The sequence below is a fragment of the Nyctereutes procyonoides genome, unplaced genomic scaffold, assembly GCF_905146905.1.
Source record: "Nyctereutes procyonoides isolate TBG_1078 unplaced genomic scaffold, NYPRO_anot_genome, whole genome shotgun sequence".
Taxonomy (NCBI): Eukaryota; Metazoa; Chordata; class Mammalia; order Carnivora; family Canidae; genus Nyctereutes; species Nyctereutes procyonoides.
Genome location: NW_026575137.1, coordinates 13161768 through 13185299, shown reverse-complemented (window position 1 = coordinate 13185299; position 23532 = coordinate 13161768). Strand labels below are relative to the sequence as shown.

The 23532-nt window shown below is 40.0% G+C and overlaps 1 protein-coding gene across 3 annotated transcripts in view; it reads right to left on the bottom strand.

Moving 5' to 3' along the window:
• The window catches only part of POP1 (POP1 homolog, ribonuclease P/MRP subunit), a 36953-nt gene extending 13508 nt beyond the window's left edge, over positions 1-23445 (bottom strand). Inside the window, exons 1-11 of one of the 3 annotated variants that reach the window (XM_055303420.1) lie at positions 23361-23445; positions 19544-19687; positions 17570-17737; positions 16277-16452; positions 14764-15012; positions 11032-11119; positions 10413-10600; positions 9418-9671; positions 9195-9294; positions 5959-6070; positions 5289-5408 (exon numbers count right to left, since the gene is read on the bottom strand). In XM_055303420.1, the coding sequence (XP_055159395.1) occupies positions 5289-5408; positions 5959-6070; positions 9195-9294; positions 9418-9671; positions 10413-10600; positions 11032-11119; positions 14764-15012; positions 16277-16452; positions 17570-17737; positions 19544-19685 (1597 nt within the window). In that variant the 5' untranslated portion in view covers positions 19686-19687; positions 23361-23445. The remainder of the gene's footprint in view (positions 1-5288; positions 5409-5958; positions 6071-9194; positions 9295-9417; positions 9672-10412; positions 10601-11031; positions 11120-14763; positions 15013-16276; positions 16453-17569; positions 17738-19543; positions 19688-23360) is intronic. The other 2 variants (XM_055303421.1, XM_055303422.1) reach the window with 2 other exon arrangements.
• Positions 23446-23532: the final 87 nt, after the last annotated feature.

Below are 23532 nucleotides of genomic sequence, written 5' to 3'. Positions count from 1 at the left end.
ATATCCTCCAGTTCCATCCACGTCCAAATGGTGGTTATTTGTTGTTTCCAATGGATGAGTAATCCATTGTATACCTATACCACATCTAGAAGAATTTTCTTGACTAGAAATTAAGTTATTCCTATAGTTGATTTCATAATCTGCAAAACTGCAAAGGCTCCTAAACTTATTTTTTGGCATTTATTTTTAGCATATAAAATATAAGTATCACATTCAGCTGCCTTGAAATAGCTGCCTAATCCCACATTTAAGATAACTGAATTCTAGGAACCACTGCACAGGTGAACAATTTTTTTTACAATGTGCTAGGACAGGACAACCCATATTGTAACTATTGGTTTCAGGGTTCTTTATAGCATTCCTGGCCCAATGGTTGTGAGCCAATAGATATCAGCTTTTTCTTCTGCTCTATTATTTCAAGTCTTTTATAATCCTTTCTCATTGAACTGAATATTTATTTCTTCTGTAAAATAGGTTCTTCACATTCCTTTAAAAAGAGCATAGTTCCTGTGAAATATATTGTTTCATCCCTTTAAATAAGCTGTGCCATGCCAAAAAGCATTCTAGTGGGAAAAAAAGAAGAAACTTTTTCAATTACAAATGTTATATTGATAGAAGAGATATCCTACATGAAGTCATTTAAACACTAGGGGGGAAAAATCTTCCAAATCTATTCTGTTGGTCTGAAAAATTAAAAGAAAAAAAAAAAAAAAGAAAGACAATTCATGAGTTTTAGCTAGCCTCTAAACTGCCTACATAGAAAGGTCACTCAAAGGCACATACCTGCATGAGTCTGATGGCTGGAAAAAAAAATAATAAATTGGAAGCCTCTGGGCCATACTGTGACAGATTTCAGGGGAGAACAAAGATAGAGAATATTAAATTGATGAAAAGATCTGAGATAAAAGCTCCTTAAAGCAGAAACTGCTTCTAGTCCGCTCCTGTTCTTCATGGAGATAATAACCAACAGTATCTTAAGTTAATAGTGCTACGTGCTGTGAAAGTTCACATAGCCTGTCTAGGAGCAAAGAGGCTCCATCTCAAACAGCCTCTCTGTTTATCTAGAATGCTTTCCTGTGGAGTGCTGCCACGATCTGAGTGACAGAAGTGGGACTCTACAAAAGACAGGGCTGATACTTAGGATGTAAAGGCACAGGAAAGACAGCTTCATCTTCAAATATTCTAAAAAACAATGATATTTAAATAGAAGAAACAAAGTAGGTAGTACATCCAGATGATGGAATATTATTCAGTGTTAAAAAGAAATGAGCTACAAAGCCATGAAAAGACATGGAGGAACCTTAAACACTTACTACAAAGTAAAAGAAAAGAATCTGAAAAGGCTACATATTGTATTGATTCCAATGAGAGGACATTCTAGAAAACAAAACTATGAAGACTATAAGCAGATCAAGGGCTGGGAAAGAGAAAGAGAGAGAGAGATGAATAAGCAGAGCACAGATTTTTAGAGAAGCGAAACTATTTTATAATACTACACTGATGGATTCATGTTGTTATAAATTTGTCAAATCCCACAGAAATAAAACACCAAGAGGAAACCGTGGACTTCAGGTAACAATGATATGTTAGTGCAGGCTCATGGAGGCCATGCTGGGATGGGGTGGGGGTGGGGAAAGGAGAATACAGGAACTTTCTATTCCTTCCACTCAATTTGCTGTGAACCTAAAACTGTTCAAAAATATAAAGTCTATTTAAAACAAAATGGAGTATGTCTGAAGGCAAAGAAGGTCCTTTTAAGTCAACAGTCAAGTAGTGAGGGAAAAAGAATACCACCAGCTAAGTCAGCTTTACCTAAGTGGGCCTACAATGACTATCGATTCCAAATGTAATTCTAAGTCCTATGCCCAAGACTGAAATAAAGCGTAGTTTCTTTCATGCCCAGGCAAAAGTCTTCTAATGAACTACATAACTGCAGAATAACTTAGAGGTTGAAGGAAATAGCATGCTTTCTCCTTTCTTAAATGTATTTGGAGATGACCATGTTTGAAACTAATACTTTCTTTTAGTAAGTTTTCCTTAAGAACAAAGGAAATTTAAGTTTTTCTCATCTGGGAATCAAATAAACCAAAGTTACAGTCTTCAAATTCACTCTGTTTTAAATTAAACATACAGAACAGTTAAAGGGGACCAATTGAAGCTATGAGGGTTTTTTTCTCCCAAGAGCAAAAACAGAGAAGTCAGTGCACAATGACTAATAATTGGATACTTCACAAAGTCAATTGCAGATCAATGCTCTAACAGTGCTTGGAAAAGCTATAAAAGGGGATAATCTCTCACCTATCACTCTAAACACAACTTGACTCTTCCTGTGTTTGGGGTATACACACTACCGAAGAGTGGTAGAGAAAGATTATAGAGTCCAAAAGCACACGCAATGCATTTTCTAAAGCAAATTCATCTGGATGAAAAAGACTAGTTAAACTCATCTATCAGAACAAATCAGAAGATGCTAAGGAGAATAAATACTAAAACAACAGTACAACAGGAATTTATTTTGAAATCTCATACAGAAAACAAGTTACTTACATACTGAAATGCTGTGTTAAGTTGAAAAGATTTGAAAAACCATTATTAATATTTGAAATCAAATTCAAGGATCAAATGATCAAGGAAACTTTGTCAAAGCACCTGAAAGTATGCATCATTATTTCACATTTTTCACTGAAAGAAACTATTTCCTTCTCTACACTCTTGCTATTCTACTCCCAACACTTCTGACACTCAAATGTGCAGTCATTTCCCCAAAAGCAAGTAATTCTGCAACACCAGCTAGGGGTCCTACAATTCAGATCAGTTCTGACACAACCTTCCTGGAGACAGTGTCAGATCCCACAGGTTAAGGGCTCAGTCCCACAAGATTGCCCCTTCTTCAGATGCCAATTAGAAGTCTCTGGTCTCCTATACTTCTGATCAGCTGGCTATAAACTGGTCTCATGTATGACCTCCTCCTCAAATGCAACAATTTCCTAGAATGGCTCCCAGAATTCAAGAAAACAGTTTACTTAATCCATTACTGTTTTGTTTAGTTGTTGGTTTGTGTTTTTTAAATAAGAAGACTGAACTTAGAAACAGCCAGATGGAGGAGCCAGATAAGGTAAGGTATGAGGGAATGAAGCCCTTGCCCCCTTTGGACTCACAATCCTCCCAACACCTCCAAGTGTTCAGCAAACTGAAAGTTCACCAAATCACAACTGTTTAAGATTTTTACAGAGGCATAATCAGGTAGGCATGATTGATGAAATCATTGCCCACTGAGAATCAAACTCAATCTCTAACCCCTCTCCCCCTCTCAGAAGCAGGTCTGGGTGGGGCAGGGGTTAGAAGGGCCACCCAAAGTTCCAGCCCTCTAACCTGGTGGGTGGTTCCCCAGGTAACCAGCCCACCATCCTTCACATAAAAGTGATGACTGAAAGGGGCTTTAATGAATAAGAAAAGACATTCCTTTAGCCTTTAAGGCTTTAATTTTAAGAATTTAAAGGATTTTAGAAGCAATATGCTAGAGACAGGTGTATCCGCACAAAAACCAAAACGCATATTTCTTACTCTCACAGTATCACAGCTATATACCCTCTCTTTTCAGAGTTCTCTGATTCCCAGTACACATAAGAAGACAGTTTGTTATCCGAATCAGGCAAACCCTTCCTTATGGCTTAAGTGGCACCAAAATTGGTCTGTTTTGTCTAAGTCAAAATAGGCAAAGGTTAACCTCAGCTATAGAAAGAGAAATTGGAAGTACATCAGAGAATTATGTTTTATGTCATCATGACATTGAGATTCTTCCAAGGATTAGTCTTTTATTAATTGACCCAGCTCAAAGTATATTTCAAACTTTAGTTTTGAATTATCATCCTAGATGATGTGTTACATTTGTTGGTAATGTTGGAATAATACTAATCCCTTAAAAAGTTTACTTCTTTATGTAGTTCACATACCAATACTTCAACGAAATTACCTAAAACAGGTTTCAATAAAAAAGCACAATCACTAACAAGATGGTAGGCCTTCATAGAAATGAAATCATGTTTTCAAGGTAGACTTTAATTTTCCTGGAACTGATTCATATGAAAATAAAAGTCTTAAAAAAAATTGAATACATAACTGCCTCATTCCAAAAAAGGATCTGAAGCAGCGAGGCAAACAAAGTGGAGTTTAACTATAGCTTTACGGCAATTATGACAGTCAACATTTAATGCAGAGTCAACAATGCAACTTTTAGGGTTGCACCAGACCATAATGCCATTAAAAAGAAAAAAGGCAACAACTCATGTCTGAGATCCCATAATTAGCTGCCTACAGATCTTCAAACTCCTCCCTCACCTTGCATGTGAGGTTCTGACAGACTAATCTGTTGCTCCCTTAATACGCTATTAACTACACATGGAGGTAAAAAAAAAAAAAAAAAATCTGAAACTATTACTACACATACCTGTATTTTTCCTCTCAAAACTCAGAAGGTAATTTTATTTTATTTTTTTTTTTTAATTTTTTTATTTATTTATGATAGTCACAGAGAGAGAGAGAGAGGCAGAGACACAGGCAGAGGGAGAAGCAGGCTCCATGCACCAGGAGCCCGACGTGGGATTCGATCCCGGGTCTCCAGGATCGCGCCCTGGGCCAAAGGCAGGTGCCAAACCGCTGCGCCACCCAGGGATCCCTCAGAAGGTAATTTTAATGGTTCTACCAATTAATAGTGTTTAACTGACAATAAATACAATGCGATACTATCACAATTGTTGCAAATCCCAGATCAGATTAAAAAGCCAGCTGTCCTACCCACCTTCCGATGGCCACCCTCACAGAACAACCTCCCACAGGCCACTCTACTGAGTCTAAACCAAGACATCTTCAGCACCTGGGATGGCCTTGCCAGGATTCGAACCTGGATCATCTGTATGGTCAGACAGAGGCTTCCAATGAGCACAAGACCAGCTGTGGGTGCAGATCCCTTCCTCACAATTAAAATTCTGAAATGCCAGGCATTTTCAGAAAACCCAGTCTGCAGAAAGATTTTTACCAGATACTAAAAATAAAGAACTCAGGAAAAAAAAATGAACATGAGGATCAGACTACACATCTCATAGCTAAAAAATACTTCCATACTTGCATACACACCATCTCCTTTGGTCATTAACACCTTGAAAGGGAGGCAGGTAAAGATCACCCCCGTTTTTTACAAATAAAGTTAGTGCAGAGATGTCAGAACTCTTCTAATGGGACTAACCTACTCAAAATTGCAAGGAAAATCAGGGGTGTTCTACAAACTTTACCTTGGCATTTTTCTGGATTGGGCAAAACTTTGGACCTCTTTTGAGGCAAATTTATTCGAGGATCCCCAACTGTCAATCCCAAAATAGTACCAGCCGGAATTTCTGCTGGTGAGGTTACTCCTTTAACAACAACAACAAAAAAAAAAAACAACAAAAAAACAAGCTTTTACAAAGTCATTCACAATATACATATATTTGCTTGTATTTTCAAATTTTTAAATAAAAATTTCTTCTTGGGCTATTAAAAAACATACATTTCCTCTTTTTTCCCATTAATACTTTCAGAGAGTGAATTAACATTCATAAAGAGCGACGGTTCCCACCAAAACCAGTAAATTAACATAACAGATTATTTTATAACATGAACACGTATATTTCCATCAGTGGTTAACTACAGTAGCTTCACACACAGACACAACTGTACACAGGTTAAGTATAGACCTTAGTCTGGAACCTGGTCTATGTGTTTAGCTACTGTATCAGAATGCCAGTTATTCGGAATACTAACATAAACTCCTGTTTGCTGTGTCTTCTTGCTGTATTGTGACGAGAGTTACAAGTTAAAAAAAAGCACCACTCCCATGGAGTTAGCCCAACTGTAAAACACTCTCTTGACCCACTTCCCACTCCTCCCTTCTTCCCCAAACTACCCACTTTACCCTCTGAATACCTCCCAACAACTCAAAAATGGCTTCTTGTCTGTGATGAAGGGAAACGCTATCAGGATCCTTACAGGTTTCAATCCACCAGTGGTGAGGTGTCTTCTCTGCGTCCTCTCCTTTCTGAAAAATAACAACTGCTTACCAGACAGGTAATGAATCAGACTTGACAATTCTGTTACAGTTGAGATATGTGAGAAACTGCCACCTAATTTAACACAATAATTAACACCTGCCTAACTACTCTTCTAATTAGAGGCAAGGACACAGCATTACACTTCTCTCAACATTTCACACACTAAAAACCACAGCCATGGTTTTCAGAGGGACTACCTAAGCTACTTCACACCTGTGCTCTTTTCACAGAACACTACCAACAAAAGAGGCCTGCTCCTTGCTCCTCCTCCATTACCACCAACTTCATGCCAATTTAAGCAATAAAATCTTCCCCATCAAAGAGAAACCAAACCTATGCTGTTTGAAGAAATCTTTGGCAAAAGGATATCTTACAATTACATTGTTCAAATAACTTCAAATAAGATACACAAATATTTCACTTATATTTTTCCCAAAAAGAACCAGGAATTGGGAAAGGTTTCAAAAAGCACCTCAAGGGCATCTGGCTGGCTCTTGATCTCAGGGTTATGAGTTTGAGCCCCATGTTCGGTATAGAGATTACTTACAAGAATAAAATATAAAAACTTAAAAACAAAAAAAGAAAACAAAAAAGCACCTCAGTACCAGATGCACACCAAGAAAGAGAACATACCGCCATGATTCATACTAAAGTTCAGTAAAGTAGGATACGCTCCTACAGATTCTAGAGAAGCAATCTGTTAACATATGAGCTATTTACCTCACAGAAACTCAGGTAGCATAGCTTATTGATTTAAAGTACAGGCTCTGGAACCAACTTCTTAGGTTCAAATCCTTCCTGAGCAACTTATTAGCTAGAGTGAAACCTCTACTCTGTGCCAGGCACTGTGCTAAGCACTGGGGACAGAGTCCTTGCCTTCACCAATTTCAGTGTGAACATCACGTAAGTACACAAGCAAATCTAGACAGATAAACTGAGGGAATGTGCAAAATGGAATGAAATATAATTTATATCGTTTGACTTGAGGTTCAGGAAGGGATTCCAGAGGTATAGAGGCTGAAATCTGAAGAATAAGGAAGGTTTCATTAAGCAAAGAGGGGCTGGGGGCAGAATTTTCAGCCAGGTGGAAAAAAAGCAAGTGTAAAGGTTGTTTTTTTGTTTTGTTTTGTTTTTTAAGCGTAAAGGTTTTAAGGGAGCTGAGACCTGACATATTCTAGGACCTGAGAAGACCAGCACGGCTGAGCTGCAGGGACAGGGAGCCAGAAAGGCAGGAAGGCGCAACAGTATGCAGTCACGGTAAGGACTATGGGTTTCACCACAAATGCAGTAAGAAGCTATTCAAAAGCTTTTAATTGGGAAGTGACTTGATGTAAATCAATTGTTAAAAAATCATTGCGTTTCCTGCATGGAGGATGGAGTGAAAAGGAGGAACAGCAGAAGTGAGGAAGCTGCTTCAGTATGCAGACAGGCAAGAGAGAGTGGCTGAGGCCAGTACAGAAGCAACAGAGAGAGGAACAGAAGTAGCCTTTGATTTTTAAAATACCTTTCCTCTAAAAGCTCAAAATCTGTTCTGACCTACCATCTTATTTGACCATATCAAATCTGTGAGAGGCACCGGCATGGAAGGGTTAATTGTACTAACACAGGGAAACAAACTAAATCTGAACCCAGAGTGTCTGATTCCTAATCTCATCTCTCCTCTCTAGACCTGTGTGGTCAACTTGCACACTACAGCTACAGAGACCAATTTCTATTTAATTTCTAGTTAATTAAAATTAAATGAAGGCACAGGGGATCCCTGGGTGGCTCAGCGGATCAAGTCCCGTGTTGGGCTCCCGGCATGGAGCCTGCTTCTCCCTCTGCCTGTGTCTCTGCCTCTCTCTCTCTCTCTCTCTATATCATAAATAAATAAAAATAAATCTTTAAAAAAAAAAATGAAGGTACAAACTCAGTTCCTCAGTCACACCAGCCACATTTCAAGTGCTCAAGAGCTACTGTGGCTAACGGCTACCATACCAGGCACCAGAGAAAAATATGATCCTTGCAGGAAGTTGGACAGTGCCACACTAGATGTATTGCTCTTAACCTTTTAGGGATCACAGACCCTTAAGACCAGCTCCAGAGAACCCTCTTACACTGTTGGTGGGAATGCAAGCTGGTATAGCCACTTTGGAAAACAATGTGGAGGTTCCTCAAAAAGCTAAAAATAGAGCTACTCCAGGACCCAGCAATTGCACCACTAGGTATTTATCCAAAGGATACAAACATATTGATTCAAAGGGGCACCTGCACCCCAATGTTTACAGCAGCAATATCCACAATAGCCAAACTATGGCAAGAGCCCAGATGTCCACAGACAGATGAATGGATAAAGAAGATGTGGTACATATACATAATGGAATATTAGCCACCAAAAATAATGAAATTTTACCATTTGCAACATTGTAGGTGGAACTAGAGGGTATTATGCTAAGGGAAATAAGCCAATCAGAGAAAGCCAATTATCTTATGATTTCACTCATATGTGGAATTTAAGAAACAAAACAGAGTATCAGAGGGGAAGGGAGGGAAAAATAAGACAAAATCAGAGCAGGAGACAAACCATAAGAGACTCTTAACTAGAGGAAATAAACTAAGAGTTGCTGGAAGGAGGCGAATGAGGGTAAGGGGTAACTGGGTAATGGGCATTAAGGAAGTCATGTGAGGTAATGAACACAGGGTGTTATATATAACTGATGAATCACTGAATTCTACCTCTGAAACTAATAATGTACTGTATGTTAATTGAATTTAAATAAAAATTTCTTAAAAAAAAAAAACCTAGCCCCAGAAAATATGAAAATATGTATCATGCAAGTACAAACAAACAATGGCACACACTTTCAGTAATTTTAGGGGCTGTTACCCACAAACTCACAAAACTCACAAACTATAAGCATACTCTGCATTTAAATAAGGATAAGTCTGTTTACTCATTAGATTTGCTTAGCTTTGTTCTTCTAGAAGTGAAAGATGACCATGTATTTGGTAATAAGCATAGGTAGAGAAATAAACATTTATAGGCCATGGCCCAAAATGCTACCAAAGTATGTTAGGGTTCACAAATTTGCTAAGGACAGGAGTGGAATAAAACACTACAGTCAAATTTACTCTTACGGTCTGGACAGAAGCAGCTTTTAGAGCCTCAGTTAGGATGGAGTGGGAAAGTGGACCAATTAACCGAAGCCTGTTCATCTCCATCGTCAAATCACTGAAAGAGAGAAAAGGTCTTAAGATGGAAACTTCCATCATACACAGTGTCTAGCCACTGGTGAAAACAGAGTAAGTCTTCACTAAAACTGTTCAGTAGGTTCAGAGCAAATTCAGCCTGTACCTGATTATAATGCCTGTGGCTGGAGAGACCCAAGAATATGGTTGATGTGGATCTCTAGTTCCATCACCGATAACTTTAACTGGTTTAGCATTTTCTCCATCATCTTTCCATTTTCTTTTCTTGCCAATTTTCTCATCAGGCAGTTCAGTTTGGCTTTTTTCTTGGGATGTTGTCAGCAGGGGGTCAGGGGTGCAGATGGTTGATTTGATGGGTTCCACACACTGGCACGCTGCTTTTAGTTCTTCTAAAATATCCTAAGGAAATACTGAAACACTTCAGGTGGTTCAGTTCATGTTTTTTTTTTTCTCCCTTAAAAAATTTACACCTTGGGTCTCCAGGATCAGGCCCTGGCTGAAGGCAGCACTAAACCGCTGAGCCACCTGGGGTGCCCTACACAGGTATAATCCTTGAGATTAATTCTTCTCCGACTCTGTTACTGCAGAGTAACTCTTAATTACCATTGAAATCAGTGCTTTGGAAATTTAAATACTATAAAAGTTGGGCTGATAGCTTGGTATTTGAATAAAGGGAAGAATGTTATGTGAATATAAAATGAAGCAAGTTTTGACCTTTCAGTTTTTAGTAAGCCATTAAGTAAAGGCAGAGATGAAAACCCATCGTATTATGCAGTGGTTTGAAATGCTGCATTTGGTCTAATGTTCCTACTAGGCCTTGCGTGAGTACTGCATTTTACATCTTTCTGTTACAAGACTTTACACCGTAACAAATACGGAAGTTAAAATTAATATAACACAAAAGAGAATAGATATCAGAGAATCCAATCTACCTTAAAAAGGAAGAAGGGATGCCTGGGTGGCTCAGTGGTTTGGTGCATGCCTTCAGCCCAGAGTGTGATTCTGGGGTCCCAGGATCGAGCCCTACATCGGGCTCCCTGCATGGAGCCTGCTTCTCCCTCTGCCTGTGTCTCTGCCTCTCTCTCTGTGTTTCTCATGAGTAAATAAATAAAATTTAAAAAAAAAAAAAAGGGATTATACCTGTTTAAGAGCTGGATGAAACCAGATCCACAATTGCCTGCTCTCAGAAGTGTGAACAGGGGTCCTCTCAGACTTCCAAATAAATGTGACAGGCCCCAGCATCTCTTGAGGGTATTTGTTTGCCCGACAGAGCAGGACACTACCTTGGTGCTTTCCAGACAAGCAGTGAACTGCTGCAAAAGTCAGTCCTGACATAAATAAAAACAAAATTCCATGATCCCCAGCACTGAGATGGCAGTATTATCTCCAGATCACCATATTGTTACTTGTTGTCTACCTCCATGAGGGATGAGGTGCTAGTTTTGATCAATGCAAAAATGAAAGCCCGGCACACAATAAATTCTCAATAAATAGTGAATGAATGATTTAATGAAGTTTGAGTTTCTGATCGACTGAACTCACTCTCCCAGAATAATGGCTCTCTCACTTTATACTTGACAATGTTAGAAATCACTTGAAACCACCCAACCTTCCCTAATGTTAACACACTCCTGGGAACAAGAACTGTCTCGTGCATTTTTATAAATGTTTAAATTCCAAAATGATGATGATATGAATGCTCATGATATGAATAAATATGTGAAGACTAAAACAGCACTCAACTTTGAAACAGGTTTACCTGCATCTGTGCTACACATTGGAGAAAGTGCCTTCAGTATTTCTTCCTCTTTGCCCTTCAACTCCAAACAACAATAGTAGGATAAATCCTGTATAAAGAGAGAGACATAATTAAAAACAGAAAGTGAGGGGGATCCCTGGGTGGCGCAGCGGTTTGGCGCCTGCCTTTGGCCCAGGGCACGATCCTGGAGACCCGGGATCGAATCCCACGTCGGGCTCCCGGTGCATGGAGCCTGCTTCTCCCTCTGCCTATGTCTCTGCCTCTCTCTCTCTCTCTCTCTCTCTCTCTCTCTGTGTGACTAACATAAATAAATAAAAATTAAAACAAACAAACAAACAAACAAACAAAAACAGAAAGTGACACAGGGGAAAGCTGTGAGAAGCCAAAAGCCACATCAGAAAAACGTTTAAGGTCAAAGACACACCAAGTTGTTAAAGCTGTTTATAAGTCAAAATCTAGGAAATTAGCAAATATTCTTAAACCAATCTAAAGCAAAATCAAAAAGAATTTCCCTTTAAAACGCTAAGTTACTGGGTTCTTTTCAGAAAGAAAATCTGTTGGTGCACCTGGCTGGCTCAGTCAGAGCATGCTGGAGGAGCATGCAATTCTTGATCTCAGGTGGTGAGTTTGAGCCCCAAGCAGGGTGGAGGGACGACAAATAAAACTTAAAAAAAAAGAGAGAGAAAGAAAAAAAATTTTTTTTTTGAGAAAGAAAATTTTATAGACAAGTTCTAAATACAGTATAAAGACTGCTGCCTCTAAGTAAAGGATTATTCCTCCTCCAAATCTAAGGTAAGAAATCAGAATAGAATAGCAAGACAGCAATAAATTCTGTACAGCTATGCTAAGGTTGTTCACTTTGGTTAGCTAATTCAGGACTCCAAGATTACTTAACACTGGTAGAAATATATTGTTGCAATTCATTTAGTCCATATTCCTCCAATCCTTGGTCTTAATTAGGATATTCAACTCTGACTAAACAATGCACAAGGAAAAATGAAAGTAATGAGAATAAGACCTTACCACTGTAAATAAGACAAGGAGAGATCAACCAAGCTAGTAAAATCAATATGTTAAAGTAACAGTCACAGAAGGGAAGCTGAGCGCCAGGGGCTGGGCTGTCCCCTACTCTGCCCAATACCCCACGAGCCAGGTACTCTCTGTTGCCTTATTAGACAGATGAGGACACTGAGGCAGGGACTACTACTAAACAAAGCCATATAACCAGCAAGTGGAGAAGCCAGCATTTGAGTCGAGCTCACTGACCCCCAAACCAGCCCCTCTGCCATAGCACTTTTAAGCAATTTCAGGACACTCAGCAACTGGAACTAAAAGGCAAATCATAGTTAAGATTCCGACAAACTCAAGTTAATCAGTGCTACCACTCATACACAGAAATCTTCCCAGCAACAGCAATCCACCCTCAGCTGCCAGTGGTCAGATGAACCTCCCCCAAATTTGTACAACTGGTGACAGCCCTGAATAATGATTAATAGCCCAGACATCCTGATGTCAGACCTGGGCTCAAATCTCAATCAACTTCACCACTTACTGGTTGTACAGCGGTGGGTAAATTACCTAATTTATCTGATCCTTGGTTTCTTCATCTGTAAAGAGGACAAAATGTTAACTACTTACCTCACAGTCTTGTTTTAAGGACTAAATGAATAAACATATGGAAACCATTTAAGTGGGCCCTGACATACAATTAAGTACTCAAAAATGTTTGTCTATTAGTTATTATTTTTATTACTTAGGGCTGATCAAGTGTAATAAAAATATCTGATAACGTCAGCAAAAATCTTGCCCAAAGTAAGATGTAACTTACATGTCTGTCTTAAAATTTGAGAGACAGCGGTGGATAGTGGAAAAAGCACAGGCCTGAGGAATTAGCTGCCCCAAAGGCTACCTAGCCACCCCAGACTGCACAACCCTGGACAAGTCACTTTATCTCTCTGAATCCCAGTTTCTACAATGTAAATAAGAGATTTTACTATATTCAATTATTTCTACTGCTGAGTCTTCAAAAGCTCTCAAATAGTTCTGGTATTTACTTCCCACCCATTAGGAAGGCTATAATCAAACAAACTGAAAATGACAAGTGTTTGGTGATGCCACGGAGAAACTTAACCACTGCACACTGCAGGTTGGAATGAAAAAGAGTACAGTCTCTATGTAAACAGTATGTCAGTTCCTCAAACAATTAAACATAGCATTACCATGTGAAATAGCAATTTCACTTCTAAGTATATCCCAAAGAACTGAAAAGAGACTTGAAGAGATATTTGCATACTCATGCAGGAACATTATTCACACCAGCCAGAAGGTGGAAGCAACCCAAATGTTCGTTGTTGGATAAACAGATAAGCAAGATGGGGTATCACATACAATGGAGTACTATTCAGCCTCAAAAATGAGGGGGATTTTAACACAGGATACAACATGGCTGAACTGTGAAGACATTATGTAAGTGAAATAACCAGCCCAAAAGGACAAATATTGAGTGATTCTACGTTTATGAGGCATCTAGAATGGTAAATTCTTAAAGATAAAAAGTAGAATGGTAGTTGCTGGGATCAGGACAGTGGGCAATGGGGAGTTATGGTTTAATGGGAAAATGAAAAAGAACTGGAGATGGATGGTGAAAATAGTTATACAACAATGTGACTAGAGTTAATGTCACAGAACTGTATACTTAAAAATAATTAAGGGGGGTACCTGGCTGGCTCAGTTGGTTAAGCATGTAACTCTTAATCTCAGAGTTGTATACTCAAGCTTCACGTTGGGTGTAGAGATTACTTAAAAATAAAAATCTTAAAATAGAAAATAATTAAAGTGGTAAAATTTGATGTTATGTATATTTTACCACAATTTTTTAAAGGTTATTACATTGATTATTCTGCTATATTGCTCTCAAGAGGTATCAAAGAATACTAATACCAGTGGCTTTCAAAACTTGGCCAAGGCTTCCAGTTATGCAATGAACACGTCATGAGGATAAAAGGTACAGCATAGGGAATATAGTCAATGATATTGTAATAGTGTTGTACAGGGACAGATGGGAGCTAGACTGTGGTGAGCACAGCATAACATATAGAGAAGTTGAATCACTATGTTGTACCCCTGTGACTAATAAATATCGTGTCAACTATACCCAGATAAAAAAGTTAAAAGACAAAAACAAAAAAATTTGGCCAAGGCCATCCTGACATTGAAAGACCCTCTACAAAGATCAAATTTCTAAATATGTACTGAAAGAGAGAATGCAATTGATTTAGCAATCGGGAAAGGGGAGAGGGACAAGATAAACACTATTACCAGGCTCTAAAACAAACTGTCCTTTCAAAGAATTTAATGCAAACTTCCTAGCATCCCACTGAATTGTAAACACTTAGAACAACATTTTGAACACAGCTATAAGGCACACAAATATCTGTTGTTGATGAACGATTTCTAAATGAATCAATGCTGAAGAAATCTCAAACATGACCACCAAGACCATGCAGGGCCTGGTTCCTACTTGTTTCTCCCAAACTAATCTCACCTTCATGTTATCCTCTATCTTACTCTCTTCATCTTTACCACAGCGAATTTATTTTAATTCTTCCCTCTTACCTGACTTTCTCTGCCTCCCCGACTGCCCCATTTTCTTACCCCTTGGAGCCAAGCCCAGACATCACTTCCATTTTGGCTAAACAAAAAGAAAGAGAAAACCAATTGGAAAAGCAATACCTGAAGGAGGCAACGGTTTGTCATGGCTCGGTAGCAGGCTCTGTGGCTCTTCACCGTGGGCCTCTCCCCAAGACAGTAGCCCCACTTCTTGACCATGTGAAACCGTTTGGCATGCCAGATGTGAGTTTCTAGCCATATGTTCTTCTTTTGTCTACGGTTAAATTCTAGCACCCGATTTTTGTGACACCTTCGAGCTTTATGGCATTTATTCTTTGAATGTTCTTTTTTCTGATGTACTGCTTTCTCCGCCTGTGGTTTCAAGGAAAGAGACAGATCCTAGTTTGCAACTATCTCAAAACAAAGTTACATGTGAGTAACTCAAACAACTAACTTTAGATTAAGTGGGCTCCATAGATACGCTTCATTTTTTAACTTGGTTATCTCTCCAATGAAAGACCAGGAGAAGAGACAACAGAGTGAAGATTTCAGAGATGGCCAGACTTAGAGAGAAAGCACAGTTCTATCACTTACTAACTGGACAAGCTTCGTGGACTATGAGGATGAGAATATTTACAAAAGGCTCCACACAGTAACATAAGCTTACTGTGGCTATCCATATAAGAGAGCAGGAGAATAAGTCAGAGGCTAGCTTTTCTGTTATTGGTTTTATTGGTTTTTTTAACCTCTGAGACTAGAGCTAAACCCAAAATAGGATGAAAAATACAAAACGAGGAAAACCTATACATTTCACGTCAGTTAGGTCCTGACAGGCAAATGCCAAGCCTGATCACTGGGAAACAAACCTAACATTAAATCTAGAAAGCACAAAATTCCTGTTCAGTTTTCACTCTTAATCTCCTCCATAGCTGAGTGAAACTTTTGTGCAGGGAGGGGGGAAGAAAAACCCCAAAACTCTTCTTTAGTCTGTGGGCTCCTAAAGATAAAGACTTTGTGTTGATGAATTCTTAACCCCACTACCAGCATAGTACACAGAAAGCACTCCATGAATAACTTTTGAATCAACTAGCAAGAGACATGGGTAGCTTACACAATCTGAGAATGCCTAAGCCAAGAGTTTTGGTGAAGCCAAAAACAATTAGACTTGAACAAAAATTAAATCCAAGTTTCAAGTTTTCAACATTGAAAAAGTCAAAAGGCACACTGATTTTTTTTTTTTTCTTAACCTTCCAACTTCAAGCTGGCCACAGCCCCAAAATACAGAGCTAAAATCACTCATGTAGTAAGGTCAGGATTTTATTTTAAATCTGGCAGGGGAATTCAACTATTTAATGCCATTAAAAGAAAGAGCTTCTAACCTGAAACTAATTAAAAAAAAAAAAAAAAAAAAAGAAGAAAGTAGGAAAAAAAGGGGGGGGGGCTTCCAAACACTGTATGACTATATGTAATATCCAACTGTCTGCTAATTACATAGCAAGAGGGGAGGTGGGAGGAATCATAAGTAAACCAAAAAATATGCAAAATGATCACAATGCTTTTGGTTTACATTTTAATTCTATCAGGTTAACACTTCTTAATTTCTTTTAGAAACTAACTTAAATATTTACGCTCATACCTCTTTCTGGGCAATCTCCTGCAACCGCCTGGGAAGGCGCTTGACATTGTGGCTCATGGCTCTCCGTCTCATGTGCCGGGGCAGTGTCTGGAAAACCAGCGAATTAGAAGACTTCTGGGTCACTGCTTTCAACATAGCACTGATTTCAGCAGCTCGGGCCTGAGCAAAAGTAGAAGCTGTCAACAAAAACAGCACCATCATTAAAGACAAGTCTTGAATCCATACTTCTGGCAGACCTTAGAAGGAAGACAGATTTGAAGTACATAATCTTACAACCCACTCACCACCCAAACCACAAATGAGATTAATACCAAGGGGTAGTTATTGCTGTATTATAAGATTATGAAATTATTCTGTTTCTACTTCCCTTTTCTATAAAGATTCAGTATTACTTTTCTAATCAGAAAAAAAGAGGTCTACATGCAATATAATCACAGCCACTTGTAAGTGCAACAATTACACAAGAAAACAAAGGTGAGGGATCCCTGGGTGGCACAGCGGTTTGGCGCCTGCCTTTGGCCCAGGGCACGATCCTGGAGACCCGGGATCGAATCCCACATCGGGCTCCCGGTGCATGGAGCCTGCTTCTCCCTCTGCCTGTGTCTCTGCCTCTCTCTCTCTGTGACTATCATAAATAAATAAAAATTAAAAAAAAAAAAAAAAAAGAAGAAGAAAACAAAGGTGAGATTTTAACAATGGTTGTGACTTCAAGCTTTTTTTTACTATTTTCTGCTTTTCCCAAATATGTAGCCATAACTATTACTTGTTTTCCTTATTGAAAGATGAAAATTTTTTGAAAGTATAAACAGACACAGAAACTAGAAGTCACACCTAAAGAATAGAAGGTAATGGGGATAGCAGGGGTGACAGGAGACAAGATCTGAAGGGGCCTGGAGACAGGTATTTAAAGATCTTAGTTACCCTCAGAGTGTGTTAAATTTGGTTTCACCTTTGGAGAATGTGTACAAAGGAGTGTAGGTAGCATTTCATATTTCAAAAAGGGGGTGGGGGAAGGGCTAAGAAGATTTTAGGACAAAAAGGAACAGTTCACAGAGAAGAACTTACAAGAAGATGAAGAAGAGGAAAAAAAAAAAAGAGAAACTCAAGAGGGAAAAGCCCCAGGAAGTCAGGCCCCAGGAAGTCGAAGTCCAGGCTGGAGGGGAGAAGAGCTCAACACGGAAAGAGAGGAGAGAGACAGGAAGGCATGATCAAGACAGAGAGTGCTGGAAATCTGGCTGCATTAAACAGACACCTCATCATATGATCAAGCTTCACTTCTTCCCAAACACCTACCAGTGATATACTTGGGAATCTCCTGAGACGTGCCCTCGGGACCTGCTTTCCATCCTCCCTTTTTTTTAAACATTATTTTGGAGGAAGTCTGTTCATTCACATCAGGATCAACTGGGGAATGGTAGGTCATTTTGGTTTGCCGCTGTCGTGAAGTTCCAGGAAAAGGGTCTAGTTTATTTTCAAAAAGAAAACGAAAAGAATTATGTCAGGCCTAACAGAGATATGGATTATAGTGGAAAACACCGTTTGCTGAGGGGCAACACTAACATGTTTTTAATTCTACAATCACCCGTAAGGTGGCTATTACTACCTTCCCTTTAAATAGGAGGGAATCATTTCGGGTAGGAAGGTGAATTACTGTGCCCCACGTGACACAGTTAGCAGGCAGCACACTGGCTAATCTTGTCAGCATGACAAACTAACCCTGAACATAACTGATATAAGGGCTCTTTTGTCCAAATAGTACAAAATAGATTTTAAATCTTTTTTTTTTTAAAGATTTATTTTTATTTATGATAGACATAGAGAGAGAGAGGCAGAGAGAAAAGCAGGCTCCATCCCGGGAGCCCGACGCGGGACCTGATCCTGGGACTCCAGGATCGCGCCCTGGGCCAAAGGCAGGCGCAAAACCGCTGAGCCACCCAGGGATCCCCTAGATTTTAAATCTAAACTCCCGGGACACCTGGGTGGCACAGTGGTTGAGCATCTGCCTTTGGCTCAGGTCGTGATCCCGGAGTCCTGGGAACTCCTCCCAGCAAGGAGCCTGCTTCTCCCTATGCCTATGTCCCTGCCTCTCTCTCTGTGTCTCTCATGAATAGATAAAAAAAAAAAATCTTTTTTTTTTTTTTTTAAAAAAGGCAGATACAATAAACACACTGTATTTCTTTTAGGAAATAAAGAATGTAATTTAATAACTATGTTATGATAGAAATATAATATATCTGCTCTACGTACAGCCAATTCTTATTCCCAGTAGTTATGCTCTGTAAAGTCACAAAAAACCCTGAGTTAGCAAATACTGAACCACTGTTCCTAGAGAAAATACACACACACACACACACACACACACACACACACACCCCTATCACACTGACTGCAATCTCAAATCATAAAAACAACTCATCTTGGTACATTGTTTCCTTTTTTTTACAAAGGAAAAAAATGGATTCAGAAGTGTTAAGTGATCTGCCTGCGGCTGCCCACAACTGGAACTCAATCCCCAGCTGGAGAGGGAGCTTCCTGGGCTCTGCTGCACGTGCCCCACTAGAGTCTCCACCCTCTGGTCACTCTGTAAGAAAGCTGAAGCAAGGGCAGCCGGGTTGCTCAGTGCTTTAGCGCTGCCTTCAGTCCAGGGTATGATCCTGGAGACCTGGGATTGAGTCCCACGTGTGGAGCCTGCTTCTCCCTCTCTGTGTCTCTCATGAATAAATAAATAAAATCTTAAAAAAAAAAAAAAAAAGTAGCAGCAAGCTGAAGCAAGAAGGCAGCTGGGAACCTCAGTTAAGAATGTCCATGTGCAGTGACTCCAATTTTTTCCCTCTCTTTGCAAGCCCATGAATGACCACCAAAGTACCATGAGTATTAATTTGGGGGTAACAAATAAATTTAGCAATTAGGTGAATTTGCAAATACAAAATTTGTGAATAATGAAGGTCAACTGCATCTGTTTTTAATGCAGATCATTTACTATTTAAATAATAACTAACAATGGGGAGTCTGGGTGGCTTAGTCAGTTAAGCATCTACCTTCAGGTCAGGTCATGATCCTAGGGTCCTGGGACTGAGCCCCATATAGGGCTCCCTGCTCAGTGGGGAGCCTGCTTCTGCCTCTCCCTCTCCCTCTGCCCCTCCCCCCTTTCGTGCTTTTTCTCTCTCTTTCAAATAAATAAATAAACAATCTTAAAAAAAAAAAAAAAAGAGCTGACTAAAGCATTTTGCTCCAAATAGAATAGAAAGAATACCGTGTGTATCTTACCTTGTTTTTGAGCTTGGAAAGGTCTCCCACCTCCATTATGGTACTCTATGCCCCTATCGGCCACAAAGCCAGAAGATAAAGTAACATTAGTGGGCTGGTTTCTCATTTTCTTAGCATGTTTTCTTTCTTTTGCATTAGACATTTCTGAAAAGGAAGAATAAATTTAGTACAAGCAAAGAGAACTTCCATGCAAAATAAAAATACACTTAGTAAATAAATATTCCCGTAACTCAAAATTTGATTCTTTAATATAACCAATCTTCATTTATTATAGGTGGATTGATGATATCAAAATGTTATCACAATACTGACCTACAGAGACTTATCACCAGGGGTATTTCTAGGGGAGCCATGAATGGTATTAGCACCAAAAACCCAATTCAATAGGAAAAAAAACAATTCTATTGATGGAAGAGACCATTAGTATATTCTAGATTACACTGCCAGATAATTCAATCATATCCCAATGATGACACTGAATAGTCTATTGAAAGAATGAAAAATGAGGTATAAGATCTCTCTGCCATAGAAAAAAAATTCTTAGGTGAAACAAGAGCCACGTGAATCAATGAAATATAGTACACACTATTCTGATATATTCTCTACACTATTCTCTACAAAAACTGAACATAAATTACTGATGCCACCAAAATGAGGCCCGCTGTACCTTTAATTTATAACAGCAAAAAATTTCAATTTGAAATAAGGAATAAGGATAAAGGACAAAACCCCCGAGGGAACTTGACAGATTTACTCAGTAGTTCTCAACTTTCAAACTCAACATCTCCCCTTTTCTTTTTTAATGATTTATTTTTTTATAAAAGAGAGAGAAAAAGAGCAATAGGGAACAGGCAGAGAGAGGGGTAGAGAGAGTCTTAAGCCTACTCCCCAGACTATGGAATCGGACTTGGGACTCAATCTCATTACCACGATCATAACTTGAGCCGAAATCAAGAGTCAGACACAACCAACTGAGCCACCCAGGCTCCCCTCCTCTTTTTTTTCCGGAATGTTTTGAAACACCTGTTTTCTTTTTTGAAATGAAATTCATTAATAACATAACCTACTGGACATATGCCTTTTACATATATATATATATATATATATATATATATATATATACACACACACCCTAACTATAATGTAAAGGGAGGACTAAGAACTAATTTTAATAAAATAATATGTACTTTCTGTATTTAAGTATTTCACCACTACTGAGTGACAATATGTAATAAAGAGATATTCTGAGCTCAGGGGTATAATCACCACAACACAGGCACCAATACACGCATTGGCACAATTTGTAAAGCTGGGGAAGAGGCCTAGAAGCCTCCATGCAATAGTCATTAACTCTTTTTTTTACTGACTAGGGAAATCTGAAGAGTCCTGTGCAAAGAAGGAAGCTCAGAGTAGCAGAGCCAAGCCGTTCTCATAGCACTTCTCAAAGCATACCACAAATGCAATAGGTACAAAGGCAAAGTAATACAGGTGTGTTGACCTGTGCCTCAAAGAGAAAGTAGCAATGCCACTGGTGACACAATTTTCCAAACTAGCGAATACCCCTTGGTAAAGTAGCAAAAAGGGGGGGGGGGGGAGTATAATCTTGTTTTGATTTACTGCATTCCTGGAAAACTCAGTGTATATTAAAACCATGTAACCAATATTTTGTGCTTTTATGTAAAACAGATATTGGGCTACTGTGGGACTTTCTTGCACACTCCAGGATGTCTAACATCCCTGGTCCCTGCCTGGTAAATGCCAGCATCATTACCCTAATCATTATGCCAACCCAAAACACCTGCACAAACTTACAGACTGTCACATCAAGATTCATACCACCCCCACTGAATGCCACTGAATTAACTACTACCCATTCACTTACCTCTTTCCCAATGGAAGCCTCCATTCAAAATTAAGAGTAACCAATGTTATGTAGAATTTAAGACTCCTTCCTTTGGAGTTAGAAAGATCTGGATCAAATACCTTCCTTAACACTTTTTAGTTATATAATTGTAGGGAAAAATCACAGGTTGCTCTGAGAATAAAGTAATGTATACAACGTAGTGACATGGTGCTTTACAAAAACTGTGGGCTTGATTTACGGTAATTATTCACGGAGTGAGAAAAGTGAGAGGATAAAACTGAGACAGCTAGATGAGGCCAGACTGAAATAACAGAGATTATGTCATTTTACTTTCTCATTCCATTCGGCTTTCTCCTAAATGAAAGACAACCACATGTACACCCAAAACCATTTTTCAAAATTTTAAAAAAGATTTATTTATTTATGAGAGACACAGAGAGGCAGAGACATAGGCAGAGGGAGAAGCAGGCTCCATGCAGGAAGCCTGATGTGGGACTCGATCCCAGACTCCAGGATCACGCCCTGAGCCTAAGGCAGACCCTCAACCACTGAGCCACCCAGGCATCCCACCATTTTTCAAATTAAAAAATATGTAGGAAGTAAATGAAGTTCTGCAGAATCAGTCAGCTGGTGAATGACACGGTTCAGATCAGTCGGCATTAAGAATCACTCAGAATGATTTTATAAAACCATTTAGTTCCCCTACTATTATCTGAATTAAAACTTATCCAGCAAGACAGCTCTCTCTTGGGAGTAGACCTGGGAACCCTGGTCTATTCAGCACTAAAATAGGCCAGGAACAGGCTGGGACTCGGGGATTGCAGTAGGTTTTGATATCAGACAAAAAAATTAGCAGGTCAAACTAGCAGTGGTCCTCAAACAGTTCTAACAGCAATAGACAATATAAGGTAAATCCTAATGAAGTCCACATTGGGCTCCCCGTGGGGAGCCTGCTTCTCCCTCTGCCTATGTCTCTGCCTCATGAAAAAAAAAGGGGGGAGGGATGTGGAACCAGAGGTAAAGTCAATGAGAAAATAGGATTTCAGTTAGTTGGTATTTGAATAGGGAAGGAGTTCAGGAATCTTCTGTGTGAATTCAGGAGTGAGGACTCTGGACAACTTGAGTGGGATGAGAGAGTAGGGGAGGATAAAACTGAGTAGGCCAGGGAAAACAGACTGGAAGTTCCGTTTTATTCCATGCTTGAAGCCCTGAACCAATGAAAAAAGCTCTGAAGGCTCTTGGGCAGGAAGTAGAAAAACCAAACCTTAATAGTATGAGCAATCAAGAGGATTTTCTTACATTACGTTTCAGAAGCAGGGCAGGACAGGGATCTTACCTGTCTGTCTGTTGTACCTCTAGCACCTAGCAGGGTGCCTTGCACCAAGAAGGGTTCAATATATATTTGTGGAATGTAAACTCGCACGCATACGTGTTTATAACGCATTTATTAACAGAATAAGAAATACCTGGCCAGGTACCACACCTTCGGACATGGCATGACTATCTGCCAAGAGACCAGCCTATCTTATTTTGAAATCAGATCCCAGTCACTAGGGCTCGGCTCAGATCTACTGCGAACGAACGCGTAGAGGCCCCGTAAGGCGCTAGGAGCGCTCGAGAACGCAACCCGGGAGGGGCGGCGGGCGAAGCACGCCCAGATCTCAGCGGGGTCCCCTCAATGACCCTACTCTTCCTTCGGAGTGGCTGGCAGGACCGGGGGAAGCCCGTTCCCAGGACAGCACCTGCCCGGCGGGACAAGGCGGGACGCGGGGCCGGCCAGCGCGGCCCAGGCCCAGGCGCAGGCCGCCAGGAGAGAAGACGTCAGCCGGGTCTGAGCTCAGGGCCGACCCGGAGGAGGGCCGGGCCGGTGCGCGCGCGCTTAGCGGGGAGCCTCACGCACACTCCCCCCAAACTCCCGCGGACCCTGGGGAACACCAGCCTCTCACGACCTACCTCCGGAGACTCTGTGGGAGGAATCCAGGGCTCCCCGGTCAGAACGACAAGGCTCCGCCACAGCCGACTCCGCGGAGACGCGCGAGGCGACCCTCCTGTAGGGCGCATGCGCCAGTGCAGTCGCGGCCTCCACGTGGCCAGGAACCTGGCGGAGACTACAACTCCCAGAATG